Source organism: Etheostoma spectabile, chromosome 10, assembly GCF_008692095.1.
Source record: "Etheostoma spectabile isolate EspeVRDwgs_2016 chromosome 10, UIUC_Espe_1.0, whole genome shotgun sequence".
Taxonomy (NCBI): Eukaryota; Metazoa; Chordata; class Actinopteri; order Perciformes; family Percidae; genus Etheostoma; species Etheostoma spectabile.
This window is the reverse complement of record NC_045742.1, coordinates 6,981,614-7,001,848: the sequence shown is the minus strand read 5'-3', so window position 1 is coordinate 7,001,848 and position 20,235 is coordinate 6,981,614. Positions and strand designations below refer to the sequence as shown.

The following is a 20,235-nucleotide window of genomic DNA, read 5'->3' as shown; positions in this document are numbered from 1 at the left end:
CAATGAGTGCATACTATGTGTCCTGTGTAAGTCTGTGCTTTTGTGCAATATTAAACAGACTTTTGCTGTCCGTTTGCTGTGTATGTTGATATCAAAATCCACTTTTATACTAGCCACAAAATCGGTTTAGTTGGTAAAAGAAAATGTTATGTGAAATGTTTATACAGTATGTCCCAGAAATATTGAAAAAAAAAGAAAAGAAATTTATTTTACAACTCTAAATATAAGAGTACATTTGTATGTTTCCTGTTAAAAATTCCACACAAATTCCTAGAACAGAACTAAAAGAATTGTTTAAAATATTCATTATTCTTTGAGAAATGTTGCAGCCGAGCTACGCAGTCTGGGACTCATGGGGGGAAAGCCTCTCCTGACAACTTATTTTTTGACATATTTTGTAAACGTACCAATTGTCAACCTTACATTTTTGTCACAATATCGAGGTATTTGGTAAACAATAGTGGAATATTTGATTTTCTCCATATCACCCAGCTCTATAAGAAAGTCCTTCGTTTTGATCGGCCTTCACATCCTGGTTTTCCCCACATAACAGCAACACCATCCACATCCAATCTCATTTATTTGTCTTTAATTTCAGCCATGCGAGAAACCAAGGAGGCCCTGGAGAACGTCAGTGCGGGTCTAGAGGTACTGCAGGTAGGAACAGGGAAACTCAACTTCAACCTGAGCCTGGTCCGGACCAGTATCAACCGCACCCTCAATGACCCGGGCTGTCATGACGAGGAGTCAGACGCCACCTCTGCCCAGCTGTGCCGCAACATTCGCCAGTCTCTGTTCCAGCTGCAGATCAGTGCCAACTTCACACGGGTACAAAACTGAATGCAATTTTGACTTTTTACATAAGTTCTAATGCACATTTTCAACTCTTTTACTATGGGTTGTGCTGAACTATTGCTTCTTAATTTAGCTTCTTTCCAAAGACAACGTTTTCAATCATTTATCTGATAACTTAGTAATAAGTACGAAATCCTGGAAATTGTGTCTCAATACACTGATTTGGTATTAATGCATGTTAGAAAAGGTACAGGGATTACTGAATGTTGACCAAGGATTGTGATAATGTCTCAGTGTGTATGTATACTGTAACTGTACTGTCTGTTTATATTTTAGTTACCAAACGTGAATGCTCAACTGGAAAAGGTGAACCATGTCATGAAAACGGACCTCAGTGCTATTGTCCAGAGGGTGAGCCTGGACCATAAATCTTCTTACATTGTTGTCATTGTAGGTCTGTAATGTCAATGGATCTCTGGGAGTTATTTAATGTGCTAGTGGCACTAATTTCCCTCTACTTGCACTCTACTTCTGCTTCAGTTAGGGATTTACAACATTTTACAGAATGTCTTTGAATTGTCATTTTGTTAAAATAAAAAATAACCTAAAACAACAAAATGGACTAAGAAACTCCATCTTCCAACCCGTTTTCCTTTTTGTTCTCACAGGGCTACTCTTCTTTAAACGACACGCCACATACGGTGATTGAACAGACCAGAGGTGTTGTGGAGAGTAAGTGACATTTTGCACTTCTGAAAAACCAATTCCTTACACTTTCTTACAAAAATAAATCCAATCTGTACATGTAAATAATTCCTGCTGTGTGTACTGCACTAACTGATTACATGAACCACTACTCTAAGCCAAATTTGGTAGATTTTAAGTTTCAACCTGCACTTGGAATAACGTTGTCATCTTTCAGTGGGGTATCATTTAATATTAACCATTCAGAAATCAGACAAACCATAAAACATGAGCTTGTTTCTGGGTATTTAATTGAAGTTTTACTCAGTGTAGCTGTCATCTTTTTTAATTTATTAGGTATGTTTACACAGGCCATTTATTAAAACTGATGGAATTAATTGATGGATCTGCCTCTCAGGTGTACAGAGTTTGGTGGACGACATTGGCAAAAACATCAGCAGCTATTCCAAGGTATTCCCTGTGCAGAGTTCCCTGTCCAACTTCACTATCTTCATTAGCCATGTCCATGCCAAGATTGAAGACTACTACCCTGAAATTGACAGAATGGACTTCTACAGGTAAACTGGCCTCCTATAATACCAGTATAATACCTACAATAATATCAACTGTAAGAGAGAAAAAAAGAAATATAACTGTAAACTGTAAAAAGTGTAAATTTAATGTGGGTACTGTCTCGATGCTTGACATTTAGCTTCATGCTGTCTAACTTGACCAGACTCTTTTCACAAGCTACTAAAAAAGCAATGCGTGCTGTATAAATTGCACTTTTGCATTTACAAAATATTCACCAAACACCGGATAAGATGGATGGATGGAAATATTCATATCATTTCTATATTAATACATTTTAAAATAGTGCAGTAGAGGGAAAGCTAAGCTGATATACAGTATTAGTTGTTTTAAAGCTTTGTATTACATTTTTCTTTTACCCCATTTGCATATGTTCTCTTTTATAATAATGAGTGAGCAGATTGGGCTCCACTGTCTTGCTCAAAGACACTTAAGCTTTAACATTTAAGCTTTGCCTGCTGATTACAGGTGGATTGGCTGTATTGCTCTTTGCTGCATGGTGGTCCTGGTCCTGGCCTTTAACTACCTGGGCCTCCTGTGTGGCACCTTGGGATACGACAAGCACGCCTCACCTACGACACGAGGCTGCATCTCCAACACAGGAGGAACAATGCTCGTGGCGTGAGTCAACCGCCCACAAGACAGGCTCTGTCAGTTTCAAGATTTAAAACTGACGGTTTGCCATTAAAAAAGAGTTTCAATTTTTGTAGTGGTCCTCCTGAAATCTACTAAAACCACCACAACTATTGCTAGACTATTAACTTTACATGATACATTCTTAAAGTTAAATATTTGTTTGCAAAACACAAACAACACTTTTTTATGAACAGTGTTCAAAAACGGTTATTTTTTCACACAGTATAGTTCCCACAATATGAAATAGCTTTCCACAAGTTGAAAACTTATACAAGAAGCAACAATTTTTTGAAAAACCCTTCATTTCTGTGACTTTCTCACCTCCAATCCACCCATTCCACTACTGCTACACCTCCATCTCTTATTGTTCTGTACCTGAGGGCCTGTCTGTCTTTCTCCATAGCGGCGTTGGATTTAGCATCATCTTCTCCTGGGTGCTGATGGGAGTGGTGACCACCATCTTCTTGGCTGGAGGAAACATGGAGAAACTCGTCTGTGATCCCTTCAACACCAAAGAAGTCTTCAAGGCAAGTAATGAGTCGCCCTAAATGTAACAAAACAAACAGGAGGAAAATACAAAGTAAATCTCAAGCAGTAACTTAATTTGCATTTCATACAGAACTTTTTTTTTTGTTTGAACATTCTTATACCTAAACCCAAAAATGAGCATTTATATCAGACAGTCAGTGTCCCTTGGGTGGGATTGTGAAAATAGTAGTTGCTCCCAGTTGTGGGTGGCATGCTGTTGTTTGCATGAAGTCTGAATCTGGCTGCACTCAAGCCTTCCATAATGTAGAAAACCTAATTTTCCCTTAAGTTTATAAAGCAAAAATAAAAAAATTAGACAATTACATAAAGTTCGTCTTTTTAAACAATGGAAATAAGCTGCCATTTTATTTTATTTAAGGGGTATCAGTACTCTTAACTTGTTTGATTTTATTACTGAACAATGAATTACAGAACTTGTAATGAAAATACTTTGAACAGCATGGCCCGTCTTCTGCAAACAGAATATTACGTGGAATATACTCAGTATTCACAAGGATAACTTTAACCTTTATGGCATTCATGGAATCATTTTATAAGCATGCATGCTTCTTTCAATTACACCCTAGTTGATCCTATTTGTTTCCCATTTGAATGATAAATCACACATCCTCTTTCTGGCTGTCTGATCCTCCAGGTTGTGGACACCCCATATCTGGTCAACCCGGATTGGAGAAACTTCATCCCTGGCTACATGTACAACGACTCCGACCTAGAGCTGACGGCAGAGAGCTTATACAGGCAAAGAGAAAATTATGTTTTATGTATTTAGGTGACAGTGTTACATCTGCCTGCCCCCTTTTAGAGCAATGCCTTGACAATAACGGCCTACTCCACACTGTCTTGTCTGCATTTCATATTTAGGTTTGGTTACAAAAAATGATGATGCTGTTTTTCACATTTTGCTTAATGTTTTGTTTTGGTGCAAGTGTTGGGTTGGGCATCAAGCATGCAACTGAATGTGTTTTTTCCATTGATGGGGATGCAAATGTGAGAGAGAGAGTTTCTATTGACCTTGAGAAGCTAATTAGCATCATTTTTATACACTATCTGCACTGCTTTTCTTCAGCATCTTTCTCAGTGGTTACATCAGCTTTCATCATCTCCTTCCAGTGAGAAGCCGCATATCATCTGTAACTGGGATAGCCGAGCTCCACTCATTATATTTCCAAATAGAGCATTGTTGCTTCGACAGGTCTTTGCCCATTAAAAAACAATGCTCAGTGTTAATAATATGTACATTTTGTGAGTCTATCTGGTATGTAGTTGCCTAAAAGCTGTAAATGTTATCGTGGAACATTCACATTTGACATATTAGAAAATAGTCCAGGCTTTTGAGGAAAATTACACTGTTTTCTATCAGGGAACATGTCAGCGTGTCATGTACTTCCAGTCAATTTCACTTGGTGGCAGCAAATATTTACACTCTGACACTTTTAAGTTGACATTTCTCTCTCTCTCTCTTCCTTTTTCTCTGTTATATCTGTATGTATGTGTTTGTGTGTGTGTCCTTCTTAGTACTTGCAAAGAGAACAAAGGCATCTACTCAGCCATGCGTCTGGACAAAGTCTTCAACATCTCCTTGTTCCTGAACACTACAGTGGTTAGTAAACTCAAGACACACACTATAGGTAGCATTCTTTCATAAAATATGTTGCAGGGACTAACTGTGGGTGTTTGTATAGATTTGTTTTCCTTTATATAGGGTTGATATTAGACTAGGGCATTGTGCTATCATTTTACTAAAAAAGTGTCTCAAACAATTCCATAAATTCCGTTGTCAATTGTTCAGACAATATACTTTTCAATACAATTATGCGTTTAAAAAAACACTCGGTAAGGGAGCTGTGTGTGGTACTTAAGCTGTTTTCTAGGATGAATGTATGCTAATTTTCATTTCAATTACACTCTGTACTATTCTTCATGAAATACTATTATGGGCTGTTAATATACAATAAATCAATGCAATGTACTACATGATCAAACCAAGGTTAAGATTAGTTTAGTATGCATGTAGTTCTATGAGCTAACAGTGATAGAGTGTCCAGAAATCTCTATCCTTGGCTGCAGCATCTAATTAGCATTACCTAATGATTTCTTTGCTGCCAAAACAAAGTCTGTGCTGTTGACGGCAGATAGCTTTAACATGCCATGGCCCTTACCTCAGTGTATGCCTGAAACATTACACTGATGTAAGTTTTTATTTCTTCTTAGCCCTGAGCCAGCGACTCCTGCCTGCCTAAGACAATCAGTATTTGTCTGCCAGTTGGCAAGATTGTCTTGGCTCCTTTAAGCCAACAGCTGATACGTCCCATGCTTCATCTGTTTCTGCATGTTGGTCATTTGTCTTTATTTAATGCCTGTACATATTTTATAAGTTTCCAAAAGCGTGACACCCTACCTGACATAATTTCAGCAAAAATTACTATGGGTCAGTTATTGTATCACCTGCATAGTCTATAGTTTCAATTCTGATAAGGCTACCTTAAAACATACAAAATAAAATGGACAGTTTTGTTGGATCTTTGACGACAGAATCTTTCAAACTGTGAATACTGCCCTGCCTACTCTACATCGAAAGGTCCCCTTAGCCTAAGTAACAACATGCATTTTATTCCCATGGTGAAATAGGATTCTCTATCAGGTCACTGATGGCCTAATTCTTAGATTGCAATTAACCTGTGATTGAAGTTGGTCACTCAAAAAGAGTGCATCATCTTGATTGTACTGTGGTGTCATTTATATACAGTACAATTTTTATCAGACCCACAACAGCATCATTCTCAGGCTTAGGAGGAATTATAAATTAAATTAAAACACATACATCATCCAACAGTAACGTTATTCACCAGAAATTCGGAAATGCCCAACGTCTTGATAGGATAACATTAGGTCTTCAATGAATGATTCCTTTTGCCCATTTATGATGTATGCTGATCAGGGGTCCAAATGTATTTTTACCAAACCATGGGCTGGGACAGGAGTGTCTTTGTAGAAGTGAAGGACACACCACCTACGAAGAAAATGACACATTAGGTTCATAATAAATTAGACTTAAATTGCTCAAGAATAAACTTCCAATTTCAGGTTAGTGTCAAATTCCAATTGTATTAGCTGACGCCCCCCCCCCAAAGTTTTGGCTTGCTATCTCTACCACAACATCTGCAGAGTAACTAGTTAGCTCACGGGCAACGTTACCAGCCTTTAGCTAGCTAGCCAGTTTTTAGCTGGTAGTTTTATGCTAATGTGCTAAGGTTTATCAGCTAACGAAGTTTTCCTAAATTGGCTGTTTTCTAACGTTATACGCTAAACTAGCTTGTTACAACTACTGCAGTATATCTTTTAGTGATTACATTTCATGACTTGACCATTGATTTCATATTATATTTAATGATTTTACTAATCATAATTAACTTACTACAACCGCTGAGCACACTTGATAAATTAAATGTCAGTCCATCCACGGCGCACGACAAGTTAAAAGCATTGACAGTTAAAGAAAAGATTACACCGCCGCCGACTTCAGCTGTAAAGAAGCTGTGGCCGTCCCGCCAAGGACGCTTGTCAAAAAGTATAGGGAAGCATTTTGAGCTTAACCGCTCTAACATGGCGGCGTGCTCTGTTCGGTCATGGAGAAGCTAACGCAGACACTGCACGGCCAATACACTGACACTAGAAACCTTTCATAAATTACATATATAACGACAGGATTTGTATTGTTAATTGGTCGCAGCGGTGTCTGTTAGCATTTAGCTCACTCGGTAACCGCTAAGCCGCAGCAGCGTGCAGGCAGGGCGAGCAACCGACAGACTAGTGATCCGTGCAGGACTTCACCGTGAGCGGCCCGTTTGGAGACGATGTGGCCGGCAGGCCACGTTAACGGGTCCCCTTTAAATGGATTGGTTCTTCACTTCTAGGCAGCAGCGAGGCCATTGGTTAGTGGTTTTCCAATCAGATTCCTTATAGTCATCTCGTGGCCTAGTTCTGTAAAATAGGTGCCATTCGTTATTATTAGGATTTTATTTGCGCAAAATTGGCTTCAATCTCCAGTTTTATACATTTTCATTTAGATATATGTAATATAAAGAAAAAATCATATAAAGAGATATTGTTCAATGTGGCCGGGTTGGTTCAGTGGTGGAGCATGTGCACATGTACTGAGTGGTTTGTGCCTCGACGCAGAGGTCCAGGATTTGAATCCAACCTGTGACGATTTCCTGCATGTCTTCCCCTTTTCTCACTTAACTCGAAAATGAAAGGCAGAAAAGCCCCAAAAAATGTTCTTTAAAAAAAAAAAGACCCATTTGGGAACAAACAATGTCATTGCCAACATTTTTTGTTGTGTTCTCTTAATATTGCCACAAAAAGCAAACAAGCATATAGTACAGTGTTTTAGAATTATTGACACTTAAACTTGTAGTCATTGTAGAAATATTGCTTCATGTCTGCCCAGCGGAAACAGTTTACTCTCTCGGGATCAATACAAAGTTGGTAGAAATGTGAGTTTTGCATTTCAATTTGTTTATTTGTATAGCAATTTTCAACAACAAGGCAATACAAAGCGCTTTGTATAGGTCATAAAAGGCATTTAGACTAAATATAAAACAAATTACTAAAAGGAAAGGATTGTGTGCAGAAATGCAATCATAGGGACTGCAATTTACAGTTAAAACAAGGAGAAACTTTGCACACAAACACCATTCTAGTGATCTTCCATCCAAACCACATCTTTCAGATCTTGGCCATCCTAGTGGCAACATTTGTTTTGCATTTTTGTTTCCCTTTCATTATGTTAACATTTATGTATTCTTACAGTAATTCCACTGTACACAGACCTAAAGATGTAAATGACCAGTTTGTTTAATATGCCACACAGCTCATGTACATCCTAACTACGTATTTGAAAAAACATCAAATTGCATGGATTCATTTTGGTTGTTCATAATATGAAAATTGCTTTACAAGCTTTACTAACAGAAATACGTAGAGGTGGAAACCTTTGTGTGATGTTTGATGTATTGTTAGTAGTGATGATTTGAGAATCAACACTAAATGTAAACATTTAACATTTTAGCTTTTATATTATGGGTATATATATATATATATCTCAAGCATCTTATCAAAGCTATTGCTATATTTTTGTGTTTACAGTTTACAAAGGATGTGGTGAGCCATCTGGACAGTGTTAAGATCGATCTCAGGGGAATAACCCTGTTAGAGAAAGAGGGGAAGCAGAACCTTCTGGATTTCTCTGAAGCAGGGCTGTCAGAAATCAACTATGCAGACTACCTGGAAGAGGTGACACACAAATATTACATTACATAACCATTCACTCCCTAGCCTACTTTGTGTGTATATTTCGGATTTACAGTTACTGTTCACTGGTTTACCCGTTTACATTTCTAGCATTGTGTACATTTGTTTTTTGCACCTTATTTTTATTGTTTATTTTTTTGTTTTATTTACACTGAGAAGATTTGCACTCTTTTCTACTTTCTACAGCAACTGCTGTGCAACAGTTACCCTCGGAATAAATCAAGTTCTATCTTATCTATTCAGAAACAAACTGAGCAGACCCATAAGCATGAAGGGACACACAAACACTAAACATGTCCATGAACGAAAATAAACTTAAAGGGTCAAGCAGGCGCGCACACACACGCGCACACACACACACACACACGAACAGAACAAATGAGCTGAAAAACACAAAAAAACAGCAACAAATACATACTCACGGTAGATAAATATGATCTGACTGAAAATTTTAAAAAATAAAGATCAAATTATTCTTTGTGATGCTTTACTGTGAATTGTACCAGTAAGATTGCAGTATGTGGTTGTATGACAGTTTATTTGAGTTAGCTATTTACAAATACCAGTTTATTTGTAAAATAGCAGTGGAAACATTACTGATACATATGCCAATGTTATTTTATTACAGTTGTACTTTAATTGGTATGTTACTAACATAGCTTGATTAAACAGCCGCCTCCTTGGCTGTCAGTTATAACATATAGCAGGCAGCCACCTAACAGGAGCTGTGACGTGACATTGTTCACTGGGTTCTGTTGAGGATCACCGAAGCCTGATTATCCAAAAGTAATCTTGCCAAGGCAAAGAGTGTGTAGGAACAACCCATGACTTGGCATTCTTCTTCTCTCCAACACTGCCTGTCAGGTTCCCTTAGATTTATTTCCTGAGAGAATGAGAGAGAGCGAGAGAGAGAGCGAGAAAGAGAAAGCGAGAGAAAAAAAAGCTTTATGGACTCCAGTCAAGTGTACCACCTGTCCTGAAACACAACTCACTCTGCAAAATTCAGGATGAGAGGTTTTATCTCCAAGATATGCAGCAAAAACACTGATTTGATCTTGGGCATGACTTATTTGTGTTTTATTGTTTGATTGTGTTTCTTTGTTGTTTAGATATTACGTATTTACTCTTATTGATGTGATTTTAAAATGTAATGCTGCCCTATTGATGTTTGTTTAATGGCCGTGACACACCAACCCGATAATCGGCGGTCGGACAGTCTGGCGAGGTCAGTGACTCGAGTGTGTTCGGTGTGTTCTGTGCCGTTGTCCCTCCGGAGTGGTCCGGAGGGGCCGTCGGCCTTCATCTTGGCCGACCTGACTTGCTCGGTCGGAAGGCGGGGCACTGCCGGCAGTCATACTCAAATGACCAATCTAATTGGTGGAGTGCAAACCCAGAAACGAGGAGCGGGATTAGCGTGACTAGAGCCTCTCAAAATCTGACGGAAATCTTTTAAACGGACCTTTGTCAATCTGAAATGAAGACCGATTCATCAACTGCGTGACCCATTCTCGCTTAAAATGTTTTCAGAAACACGTTTTGTTGAGTAAAATATAGTAAAATATGAGATTGTATTGTGAACAAGCACGCCATTTGGCTTTGAATTCCCTGAGAAACCAGACCCATTTGACGCATTCGTCCAATCAGCTGCCAGTTTTAATTTTTGGGCAACAATCCAGATAAGCGCCTCCTGCTGTTATGGAGACGTATTACGTCTTGTCGCTGTGGTGTGTGTCACTCCCCGATGTAAGTCGAGTGCAGATTTGAGTTGCGCATGTGTCACTTTGAGAATTCTTTAATGTGAATACAGTAAACATGGACCTACAACTAAGAAGTTCGTTCACTGCTGGCTACAAGGTAGCATCAATCACAACAAAGGCTGTCAGTTGAATGGCGTTTTGAGCTAACGTTAGCAATCAAACAACCATAGATAGCTAAAACGTTTTTGAAATGACTGCTAGCTTAGCTACAAGCTAGCAATCAAACACAACAAAGGCTGTCACTTGAATGTCGTTTTGAGCTGCTGTTGAGAAAAGTTTATTATTTCATGGATTTCACAAATTTCAGTATGACATGTTATGCTGTAAACCGTTTAAATCTGAGCATGCGCAACTCACATCTGTACTCGACTCACATCGGGGAGTGACGGTGTGTTCTGAGGCACTTTTTTGACCAACTCGGGGAGACTGATCGGTCCAACTGCATTTTCTGCCGAGGGTCAGCCGTCTGGTTGGTGTGTCAGGAGCTTAATATAGCAGCTCAGTCTTATTTACGTCTGACGTCTTTATTCATTATCATCATTCAGTGGGATTTTAAGATGTCTAACAAAAACAAGACAATCTACTAAAATAAACTGCTTTATAATTATGTGGCAAATAATGGACAGTTAATCTAAGTACTCTCCCCCAAACAGTACTGCTAAGTGAAGCATGTTTACATGATTTTTGTTTTTTATTATGTTCAGGTCAACAAAGGGGTCACTGTGATTGATCTTCTCACATTTGCCAGAGAGCTGGAGGCCCAGACAGATCTCATGGTAAGAACACATTGATGCTGTTCTGGCTGATATACAAACATCCACAGTGTTGCCTTAGTTCACAGGCTCATCATTTCATTAACTTAATCGAGGCAGTCTCTGGGAGCAATCTGACTGCTCCACCATGCCTTCAGGGGGTTTCAGGAAGGTAACACAACACATTTTTATTTACCTCTACATGGTGACTCCTTTAAGGTCCTTCAGAAGCTCAGTTTAATTCACAGTAAGGGTCAACACACAGAAAAGGAGAAATGCAAAATATTATTATTAGCCAGCAAGGGAAACAATAAATAACGTCTCTGATATGACTTGGATTGTTTATGGACTAACATTTCCTTCAACACTTTGAAAAATGTATCACCCAAATGGGTTCTCTGCCTGTTTGTGCATTTTAGCCCAGAGGTGCTCTGCAGACTTCTCTGAAAGGCCACGTCGGTACTCTGCGGCAGATCCACAGTCAACAGATCATCCCCATGGAGCAGGCCATGGTAATGCCTCATTGTGTGTGTCTGTTTTCAGTCCAGATATTCCTGACTGGCTGGACTCTTGGTTTTTGGGTTAGATTTTCTGTCTAGTCATCCCCTAAAGAAAAAACCTCCACCCTAAACCAATAAAAACAAAACTATGCTAAAACAGCAACATTTGTACTTTGCATTTGTTTGGTTAAATCTGTTGTTTTTTGACTAGGAAACAATGACTTCAGAAGATGAAGCAGGTTAAGGCAAAAGACAAGACAAGATTTTCCCTTTATATATACACACCGTAGCACAAGGGAGTTAGTAATTTATTGCCAGGGTGTTGTGTTTCCTGCACAATTCAACAAAACTTTAAAGCTACCCAATGCATAAATGTATACAAACAATGGATCAAATAACTATTTTTAATCTAAAAGGTGTCACTCGTATGGTGGTTCCCACTAAACTACTTGCTCGGCACCAATCATTAGAAACAGATGCTAGCTGGTGAACATAGTTGAGCATTTAGCAGCTAAAGAGCCAGATAGTTCCCTCAGGAGTTGGTAGAGACCAAAAACAGAGCTGGAAAGTAAGTGAATATTAGACTTAAATTCGTCAGATGGCCAGAAACACAACTCTAAATAAATGAGAATGGTGCTTTGTGTGCTTGATCTATAAATAAGCAACTGTTTGCTCACCATATTCACAATTCATTCGGTAATGTCCGTGTTGCGTTTACAGCTTGTTGCACCCCAAGTGAACAATGCAGGCTTAAAGAACGTCAACTCCAAAATGTATCTCAGGATATCTATGCTCAGAGGAGAGGTTGTGATATGCTAATTGGTGTGTTATCCTTGTGCTAATGCTTACTGAAGAGAATGGTATCATCCCTGACGGAGAAAACATATTTCAGTGCTTGATTGATCATCAAAAGCAGAGTGTTTTTTTTTTATCTACAGGCGTGTTTCACATCATGTCAATGGAAAACAAGTTAAATATTCAGTTTTATTTTCTCTGTCAAAGGCAATGCCTTTCTTTTGAGTAACACCAAGGATTTAAAGCTACTAGCAATTCAAACAGGCAGTGATGCACTTCAACACAGCTTTTACAAAAGCTTTTTATGTTTTTCTTTTTCCACTTTCTACTCCAAGAAATATGTTAGAGCAAGGGTAAGCGGAAATGTCCATCCTGTGTATTTAGTGTGCCCATTCATTATTTGGAACATTTAGAGATATTGTATCTCACAGATGACATATAGTAATCTGGGAAAATATAGCTCATTTTGGGTGTAGGATATTGTGTGTGTGTGTGTGTGTGTGTGTGTTTTCTTGTATAAACATTTACATAACAATCACATTCTCTAAGGTGTTGAACATGAAGGGTTTTGTAACAAAATATTACAAAATATCCAATTCAAGAAAAGAAGTATAGGTTTAATTTAGTCATTCATCTGGTAATGTTCCATCTTTTCCATTGTGGATATTTAATTTTGGAACAAAATTCTTCAGCATGCCCGTACTGAAAGCCAAATATTGTTCAAGTGTTGTTTTTGCCTGGTCTCCCTTTGTGTTTCACTGGTGTAAAATGGCCCCTGACTGTATCCCCTGACCTTTGAGATTGCTGGTGTTAACTTGTGCTTTTAAATGTGCTCCCTTTTAAAGAGCGCACTGAACCAGAGTATAAGGTTCCTGGAAAGAACAGCCTCAGACCTGCCAGTAAGTAAACCAGCACTTCAGTCTAAATCTGAAATCCACTGTAAACTTAGATTTAAGCTCAAACTGATCAAAATCTCTCTGGTCTTCTCTGCAGAACAAAGTTTTAGCAGTTCTCGATGCCATCAAAGCTGCCCAGTATCTCATCTCCCAGAATGCTACACATTTAATCAATCGGGTAACTCAAGGGTTACTTTGTTGCTTTGTTTATGTTCTCAATTCAAGAAATTATCTGTAGCTCACGTTTTAATCTTCCACAGGAAACCGAAAAATACACAGCGACCATTGTTGGCTACTTCCGTCAATACATAGAATGGGTCAAAACATCTGTAAGTGTTCATTTGTTGAAGCTTTATTCAATTTAATTTATTTATTTATTTATTCATTTTGGCCAAAACCAAAAACTAGTGGCACACAGAGAGTTACGTACTGACAAAAACACATTTGCATGTTACATAAGAGTGTTGTGAGTAAATATAGAGAAGATGAATATAACAATTACAACCTCTATAAATTTGAGGAATTTGCCTTGTGGCTCGTTGGTTTCTGCTATAGTTAACTTAAGGAATTCAAAACAAATTATAAAGCTGTTTTGTTGATCTCAGAGCTGTCAATAGAACATTTTTATTTTCATCACATTTTTGTTGTTTTCCGAATAACTCAAGTACAAAGATCTATTGTGCAATGTGCCGTAAAACTTTTAACAAGTACTGAAGCATGGTAACACATCAAGCTTTCATGTCATGAAGCAGCAAACAGAATTCAACATACAGGATAAGGGGGTGGTTTTACTGTCGATATACAGTGTGTATTCCTGAATCTTGTGTGATGGTTAATGTTTATTTCATGCTCTCTGCAGTTGGTGATGGATGTCGCACCATGCAAGCCCTTCAGCAACATGGTTGACACGGCAGAGATCATTGTTTGCAATTTTTTGGTTGACTCCATGGTAATTAATTCATTTCTTGCAGTTTGTTGGTCTGTAAATAATCTCATATTAGGGATTACAGGGATATACACCCAATTTAAACATGAATGGGATTGTGTTTTAAAGGGCCAGAGTGGTTAGCCATAGCTATTTGGGGCTGTGTACTGTATTTTAAAGCCGATAACTGTAGTTTATTTGGGTCATATATCTTCTTAAATATGCAACATCTTATGCAATATCTTATAATAATCTTATATATACAACAGTCAAAGTACATGCCACGTCTTTCACAGCTAATATGAAACACATCATTTGTGTTCATAATGGTGGACAAAAAAGCCCCATCAACAGTTGTATTAATGGGATTTTTAATTTTGTTGAAACTTGGTTTGTGTACATTGTGTTTTCAAACCTTAGTAGATGTAAGTTACATTTCACACAGTAATAAACTAGATCAAAAATATACAAGATATGGCCATACCAAAAGTGTGACTTCAAATTTCAACTGTTTTTTTAAAAACAGGGATGCAGCAAATGTTTTCATTTATTATCGATACATCTCCACATTATTTTCTTAATTAGTCATTCAGTTTATGAAGTGTCAGACAATAATAACATCTGTGCATCTTTTAAGTTGCTTGTTTTGTCCAAACTACTAAAACCCAAAAATATGTAATTTACAATCACAAAAGACAAAAATGAGCAGAAAGTCCTCACAATTACTAACTTTTTTATTTAAATAACTTCTTAATTACTAAGCTGTCGCTCTACTAATCAATTAATGGGCTATTATTTCAGCTCTTATATCTTATTTAATATAATATTTAAATTTAATTAATTACTTTAATTTAATTGTAATTTCCCCTTGTGGGATTAACAAAGTATACACTATTAAAACTATTATTATTTCCACAGAACACATTCTGGATGGGTATGGGCTGCAGCACTCTCTTCCTTCTCCCGAGCATCATTCTCGCAGTAAAACTAGCCAAGTACTACCGCAGGATGGACACAGAGGATGTTTACGATGAGTGAGTTGTAGTACTTTCTATTCTACTACTGTTACAACTGCATGTACTCATATTTTATAGTTTAAACTTTATAGAATGAGGTATGATATCCTTAAATATACAAGACAGTACATAGTCATTTAAATAGATATTTAATGGTTGCACGACATCCTTCTTTTACTTCAGCTTCTTATTCTCTACCTGCAAGTAATAATCTAGCTAGGCTGCTAATCATACATTTGTACTTTGCTAATTCAAATCCTACTTAAGGATCTGAATAGTAAGTTTTAGATAAAAAAACAAAAAGAACAATTTCAGGGGTTCTTTTTTTGTCATAGTAGCTCTACTGGTTTATTGTTGATTTATTTTCTCCTTCCTTTTCTCTTCCTTGTAGTTCCTCTGTTTCTGGGACTTGGCATTTTACTTTGTGATAACCATTTCTACTATTTCCATCTTCCATATCTTTTATTTTATTTGTTTCATTCCTCTCTGTCAAGCACTTGGCACTTTACAAAGAAACGTTGACGCATTTGTAAATGTCTATATTTTTTTTATGGACCTTTTGTTCCCTCATTTCACCACGGCTTTACAGAAATACGATGTAATGTCTCGGTCAATGGCGTCTCTTGTCGTGTGATCTGTGCTGGGTTACAACTTTCTGGTGCATTTCTATCGCTGAGCATTTCAATAACAGCTTTATGTTTTTTTCGTGTATCTTTATAGCATTGAGACAATTCCCATGAAAACGTAAGACATTTTACCCACCTCCCTCCCCTTTTCAACTTTTATCACTCTGTGCTTTTCTCTGGATCTTGTACATAGACTTGTTTACTAAATTATTGGTGCTGGTTTACGTTTTTAAGCTTGGAATTGCTCTTATGGGTGGATGATGTGGCTTCTTGTTGTGTGCTACCTTAAAAGAAGTGCCCCTTACCTTACATGAAGGGCTCTTGCAATCATTACCTTACAGGCCCACCTGTTTTTGTAAGATAGTGTAAATATAACACTATGGTTTATACACAAGAAATATACATGTCTCTTAACATTCTTGAAAAGTTTGACTACTCAAAAAGAAAGCATTTTTACTCTAAAACTTTGATCAGCATGTCTCTCACATTACATTTTTCATCCCTTTTTTGTATACGATATTTTGTTTTCAGTATGGAAATTGGTAATAATGGTTATCATAGTGAGAGCTCACAAGGTATCCCAAATCCTATGATGACAAGGTAAACATTCAAATACTCCTGTTACTGCATGTTTTTGGAGGTGGAGGCATGCCAGGGGACGTGGGCTTTTCCACAAGCATAATGACGTAGTCGGACAACAGTGCATGCCTTTGAGGGAGTTGATTCATTGTGTGAACACACACTGAGACAGACACAAAGACATAATTAGAAAAGTAATGGTAGCTTTATTTCTGAGAATTAGTTGAGATGATTGGTACCACTCTCATGTTTGTGCGTTAAGTAGGCTATGGAGTTAGAGCCAAGACAAGCCTAGTCTAGCATAAAGACTGGTAGCAAAAGAAAACAGTTACCCTGGTTCTGTCTTAAATTTAAAAAGAAGTATGTTAACAAACACCTCTAAAGCTCACATATTAAAACAATGTACAGTATCTTGTCAACAAGACACAGGAGGCGAGCATAGATTGTATGCTTCATTTGGCCCGTCTCAGCTTCATCCACGCTCCACCTCTTGCCCATTTTCCGCCGAGTGTCAGGTAATGTCAGGCACTGCTAAGATGGCAACGGCTGGAGCCGCCCACTTTGGGCTTCATTTTGGCTCTTCAGAAACTTTTGGTTGACGTCACCAAGACTAAGTTCATATTTTATACAATCTAAGCCAAATATCTGCAAAATGAATTACATTCCTATCAGCCCTAGCTCCATTTTATATATTTTTGGTCTGGTACCATGTCAGCATGGTACCAAAAAAACTTTGCTGAAATACAGTCTCACAGATGTATATTTCTTTATGCTAAGCCAAGCTAACCATGTCCTGAACTAAGCTCTGTGTTTAACGCACAAAAATGACTTGAAATGAATTTTTGCTCAGTCTGTCTCAAGTTAATAAGTTTGCTGCCATTACTTCTCCATCTTACTGTCAAATGGTCCGCTTTGTGGTTTTGGGGAAATCTACTATATCACTAACCTAATGCATGCTCTGTGTGCGCACTGGGATGTTGAGGTGGAATGAAAAATCTTCCTGTTCCTTCTTCTCATTTAGAGTCAGCCAAAATCCGATGAATGTACACCTGATCCTTTTGTTCAGAGAGAGGCAAGCATGTCAAGCTTTGGTGTGATGCTGTGAATGCTGCTCCTTTGATTTTCTTAGTAATCTAACAAAACGTCTAACTGCATGTTATGTTTAAGTTGCGTTTGGACAGCCAACCTACTGTAACAGAGGGTACAAGAAGAGAGCAAAACAGCTACACCAGACATCTTTACGTCCATCATATTTTAAACTTAGTGTGGAGTTCCATTTCAAAGAAAGCTATCCAGTTATTTGAGTGACTGCTGGGAAGTAAAAACAAAAGAAAATATTAGAATCGCCATTTTGTGGTAAAAACTTGAAAACTTTTCAAAGCTTTTCTGTAAATGGATACAATACATTGGAATGAAACTTACAAATCCCGGTCCAAAAATATTATGCTTTTAATCTATGACCTCTATTGACCTGAAGCTACTGAAACACTAACACTTCACCCTCCTATTTCTCTTTCTGTAAAGGGACAAAAGCAGTGAAGCCACATTTTCGCATCAGGAATGAATAAATCAAATTTGAAAGCCAGGAATTTCAGTAACTGGTGAAAACCCTTGCGTCACTCATATTGATCAACGACCCCATTAAACCGTACTAACATGAACGTTATTTTGTGCTTTCAGACAGTAAAATGTGTTACTCATTGCCCCTTTAAGTGACCGTACAGTTTATCCATCTTGATGTTGATGAAGCTGTTCTGCTCTCTGCCTTGTGAACCGCTCATCCTGCTTCTCTTTGCAAAAGAAGAGAAGCAAGCAGCGGTTGTTGAGTTTGTGTCTGTGGCTGTTAATGAATTGCCTTGTGTATGTGTTCCTGTGCCACTAGCATCCCTACCTATGACACTATGAACAGGTTCCCGCGGGCCTCGGCTCCTCCGAGGCACATCGACTGGTGACAGAGAGCTGGCTCTTGTTCTGGCTCCTGAAAGGTACTGAAAACCTTTGCAGCAGACCACTGTTGCTCTAACGCTGTCTCATTTAATCTCTTCCTTCTAATCTTGAATCTCACTTTTGCACAGCTGTCATCTGGTCCTGCTGTTTGTCTGTCACCACCAAACTCATCCATCTTTCTCCTGTTTTTTTAATCGGATTTCTTTTTACTTCTTATGTAACCAAACTGTAACACTTCTTTACAGCTTGTTTTAGGGCTTTTCTGCTCATAATGACTTTTCAGGAAAACCATCACGGTGAGAATTGCTAATTTTGGAATCCCTAACAAACTATAAATGTCTTCACTGTATTTATGTCTGACTACTTGTGACTGCTTAGTCTGTGTGCTGTAGAGGAGAGAAGCTGTGCTTATGTGCTTGTTTTTGTCTTTCTTTGATGCTTATTGAGGTTAACATATACAAACCAGTCAGTATTTAGGGACATATACTTTTAAATACATGACAAAATGTCAAGGTTTCTCCAAAACGATATATACAGAATTTTGGAATATAGATTTTATTAACTGGAGGGAGATACATTATTTCTAGAGGACAGCAAGTTGTATAGGAACATAAAAACAGTTCTGATTTTTTCAGTAGCAAAAAGCACCATACTGTCTTTGAAAACCCTCCATGGAGCTTCACAAAAGACTTAACTGACTGCATTCGTATGCCTGTTATTTCCCAAAACAACCAGAGTTGCATTAATCTCCTGGGCCATTCAAAAGAAGAAAAAAAAAGCCATGACCGTATGTTTTGAATTATTCATTTAATATTTCATAAATCTAATTCACTTTTCTCCAATATTTGCCTTCCCAGTGCCCTCGAAAACAGGAACTAAATTACACCATAGTAAGTATGTTTTCCTTCTTGTATTTTTTATTGAAGCCATTTTGTTGAATGTGTTGCTATCGATTCAACAGCAGAATGAGTTTTCCAGATTAAAAATCAGGAATGCAATGGTTCAGGACTAGGCCTGCACGAGTAATTGTTATAAAATCGCGATCTCAAGGTTAACAATTTCATTTTTGAATAACTTTGATTTTTTTATGGACTTTGATTCTTATTTAATTTTACAAGCCGACTGCATAACAAACGCTACTACTTTCTTCTGTGAGTTTTAAATATTGACTGTGTAATTTGTTGTTCATTTTGAAGCGTTTCCAAGTGCTGCAATGCTCTCCCTCCTCTTCATTGAAGCCTCTATGTTTACAGGCTAGAGTGCAATAAACATTACACTTTGTGAGAAAAAAAAAAATCATGGTAGAGAATTATGATATCAATTCTAAGATTAAAAAAAATAAATTGCGATTCATATTTTTCCCCAAATCGTGCAGGCCTATTCAGGACCGTTGTCAAGGTGTCCCTTTAACAAGTAATGTACTCTTGTATCTCTTGTAAGTCTGAAATCTAAGTTTGAAGAACAAAAAGTCCGTCAAATTAGAGTTTGTAGAAATTTCACCTGAATGGAGAATCAGTCTCAAGAAAATTGGTAAAAAAAAAGAATCCCAAGGTGATTTGTATTGGAAACAAGTGAGATTATTTTATCACACTAAAGTTCATTTATTTAATTTCAAGACTTGAAATGGAGGCGGCTTGCGTAGTTTCTTGACATTATTATGTAAGAGATGATGCAAAAAGTAGAAGTAGTAGAAGTTGTACTAAATTGGTACAAAAGAAGAGCAATGTATATTCGGTATATTTTAAATTTACTAATTGAAATTGTTCTTTCTTTCCATCTTTTTTTTAAAGCGGTTTGTTTCACGAGCCCATGGACCAGAAGAAGCTCAATAAAAGCTGGTCTCTTATAACAGAAGAAGAACATAAAAAACCCTT

The 20,235-nt window shown here is 37.6% G+C and overlaps 1 protein-coding gene and 2 long non-coding RNA genes across 37 annotated transcripts in view; 2 read left to right on the top strand and 1 right to left on the bottom strand.

Moving 5' to 3' along the window:
- LOC116696414 (uncharacterized) overlaps nucleotides 1–7,127 on the bottom strand; it is a 71,134-nt gene extending 64,007 nt beyond the window's left edge. Inside the window, exons 1-3 of the long non-coding RNA XR_004333717.1 lie at nucleotides 6,671–7,127; nucleotides 6,102–6,265; nucleotides 3,082–3,250 (exon numbers count right to left, since the gene is read on the bottom strand). This is a non-coding gene — a long non-coding RNA (uncharacterized LOC116696414). The remainder of the gene's footprint in view (nucleotides 1–3,081; nucleotides 3,251–6,101; nucleotides 6,266–6,670) is intronic.
- prom1a (prominin 1a) overlaps nucleotides 1–20,235 on the top strand; it is a 76,547-nt gene that overhangs the window by 54,313 nt on the left and 1,999 nt on the right. For 3 of the 35 annotated variants that reach the window (XM_032527338.1, XM_032527332.1, XM_032527326.1), the window contains 20 exons: nucleotides 599–828; nucleotides 1,132–1,206; nucleotides 1,464–1,527; nucleotides 1,898–2,057; nucleotides 2,539–2,691; nucleotides 3,110–3,233; nucleotides 3,890–3,993; nucleotides 4,771–4,855; nucleotides 8,404–8,550; nucleotides 11,030–11,101; nucleotides 11,497–11,589; nucleotides 12,708–12,725; nucleotides 13,218–13,271; nucleotides 13,366–13,446; nucleotides 13,529–13,597; nucleotides 14,128–14,217; nucleotides 15,112–15,227; nucleotides 15,930–15,953; nucleotides 16,367–16,435; nucleotides 18,297–19,128. In XM_032527338.1, coding sequence (XP_032383229.1) covers nucleotides 599–828; nucleotides 1,132–1,206; nucleotides 1,464–1,527; nucleotides 1,898–2,057; nucleotides 2,539–2,691; nucleotides 3,110–3,233; nucleotides 3,890–3,993; nucleotides 4,771–4,855; nucleotides 8,404–8,550; nucleotides 11,030–11,101; nucleotides 11,497–11,589; nucleotides 12,708–12,725; nucleotides 13,218–13,271; nucleotides 13,366–13,446; nucleotides 13,529–13,597; nucleotides 14,128–14,217; nucleotides 15,112–15,227; nucleotides 15,930–15,953; nucleotides 16,367–16,435; nucleotides 18,297–18,366 — 1,898 coding nt within the window. In that variant the 3' untranslated portion in view covers nucleotides 18,367–19,128. The other 32 variants (XM_032527341.1, XM_032527339.1, XM_032527331.1 and 29 more) reach the window with 29 other exon arrangements.
- On the top strand, nucleotides 7,645–7,919 carry LOC116696418 (uncharacterized). Its single transcript, XR_004333721.1, has 2 exons — nucleotides 7,645–7,713; nucleotides 7,877–7,919. It is a non-coding gene; the product is annotated as an uncharacterized LOC116696418 (long non-coding RNA).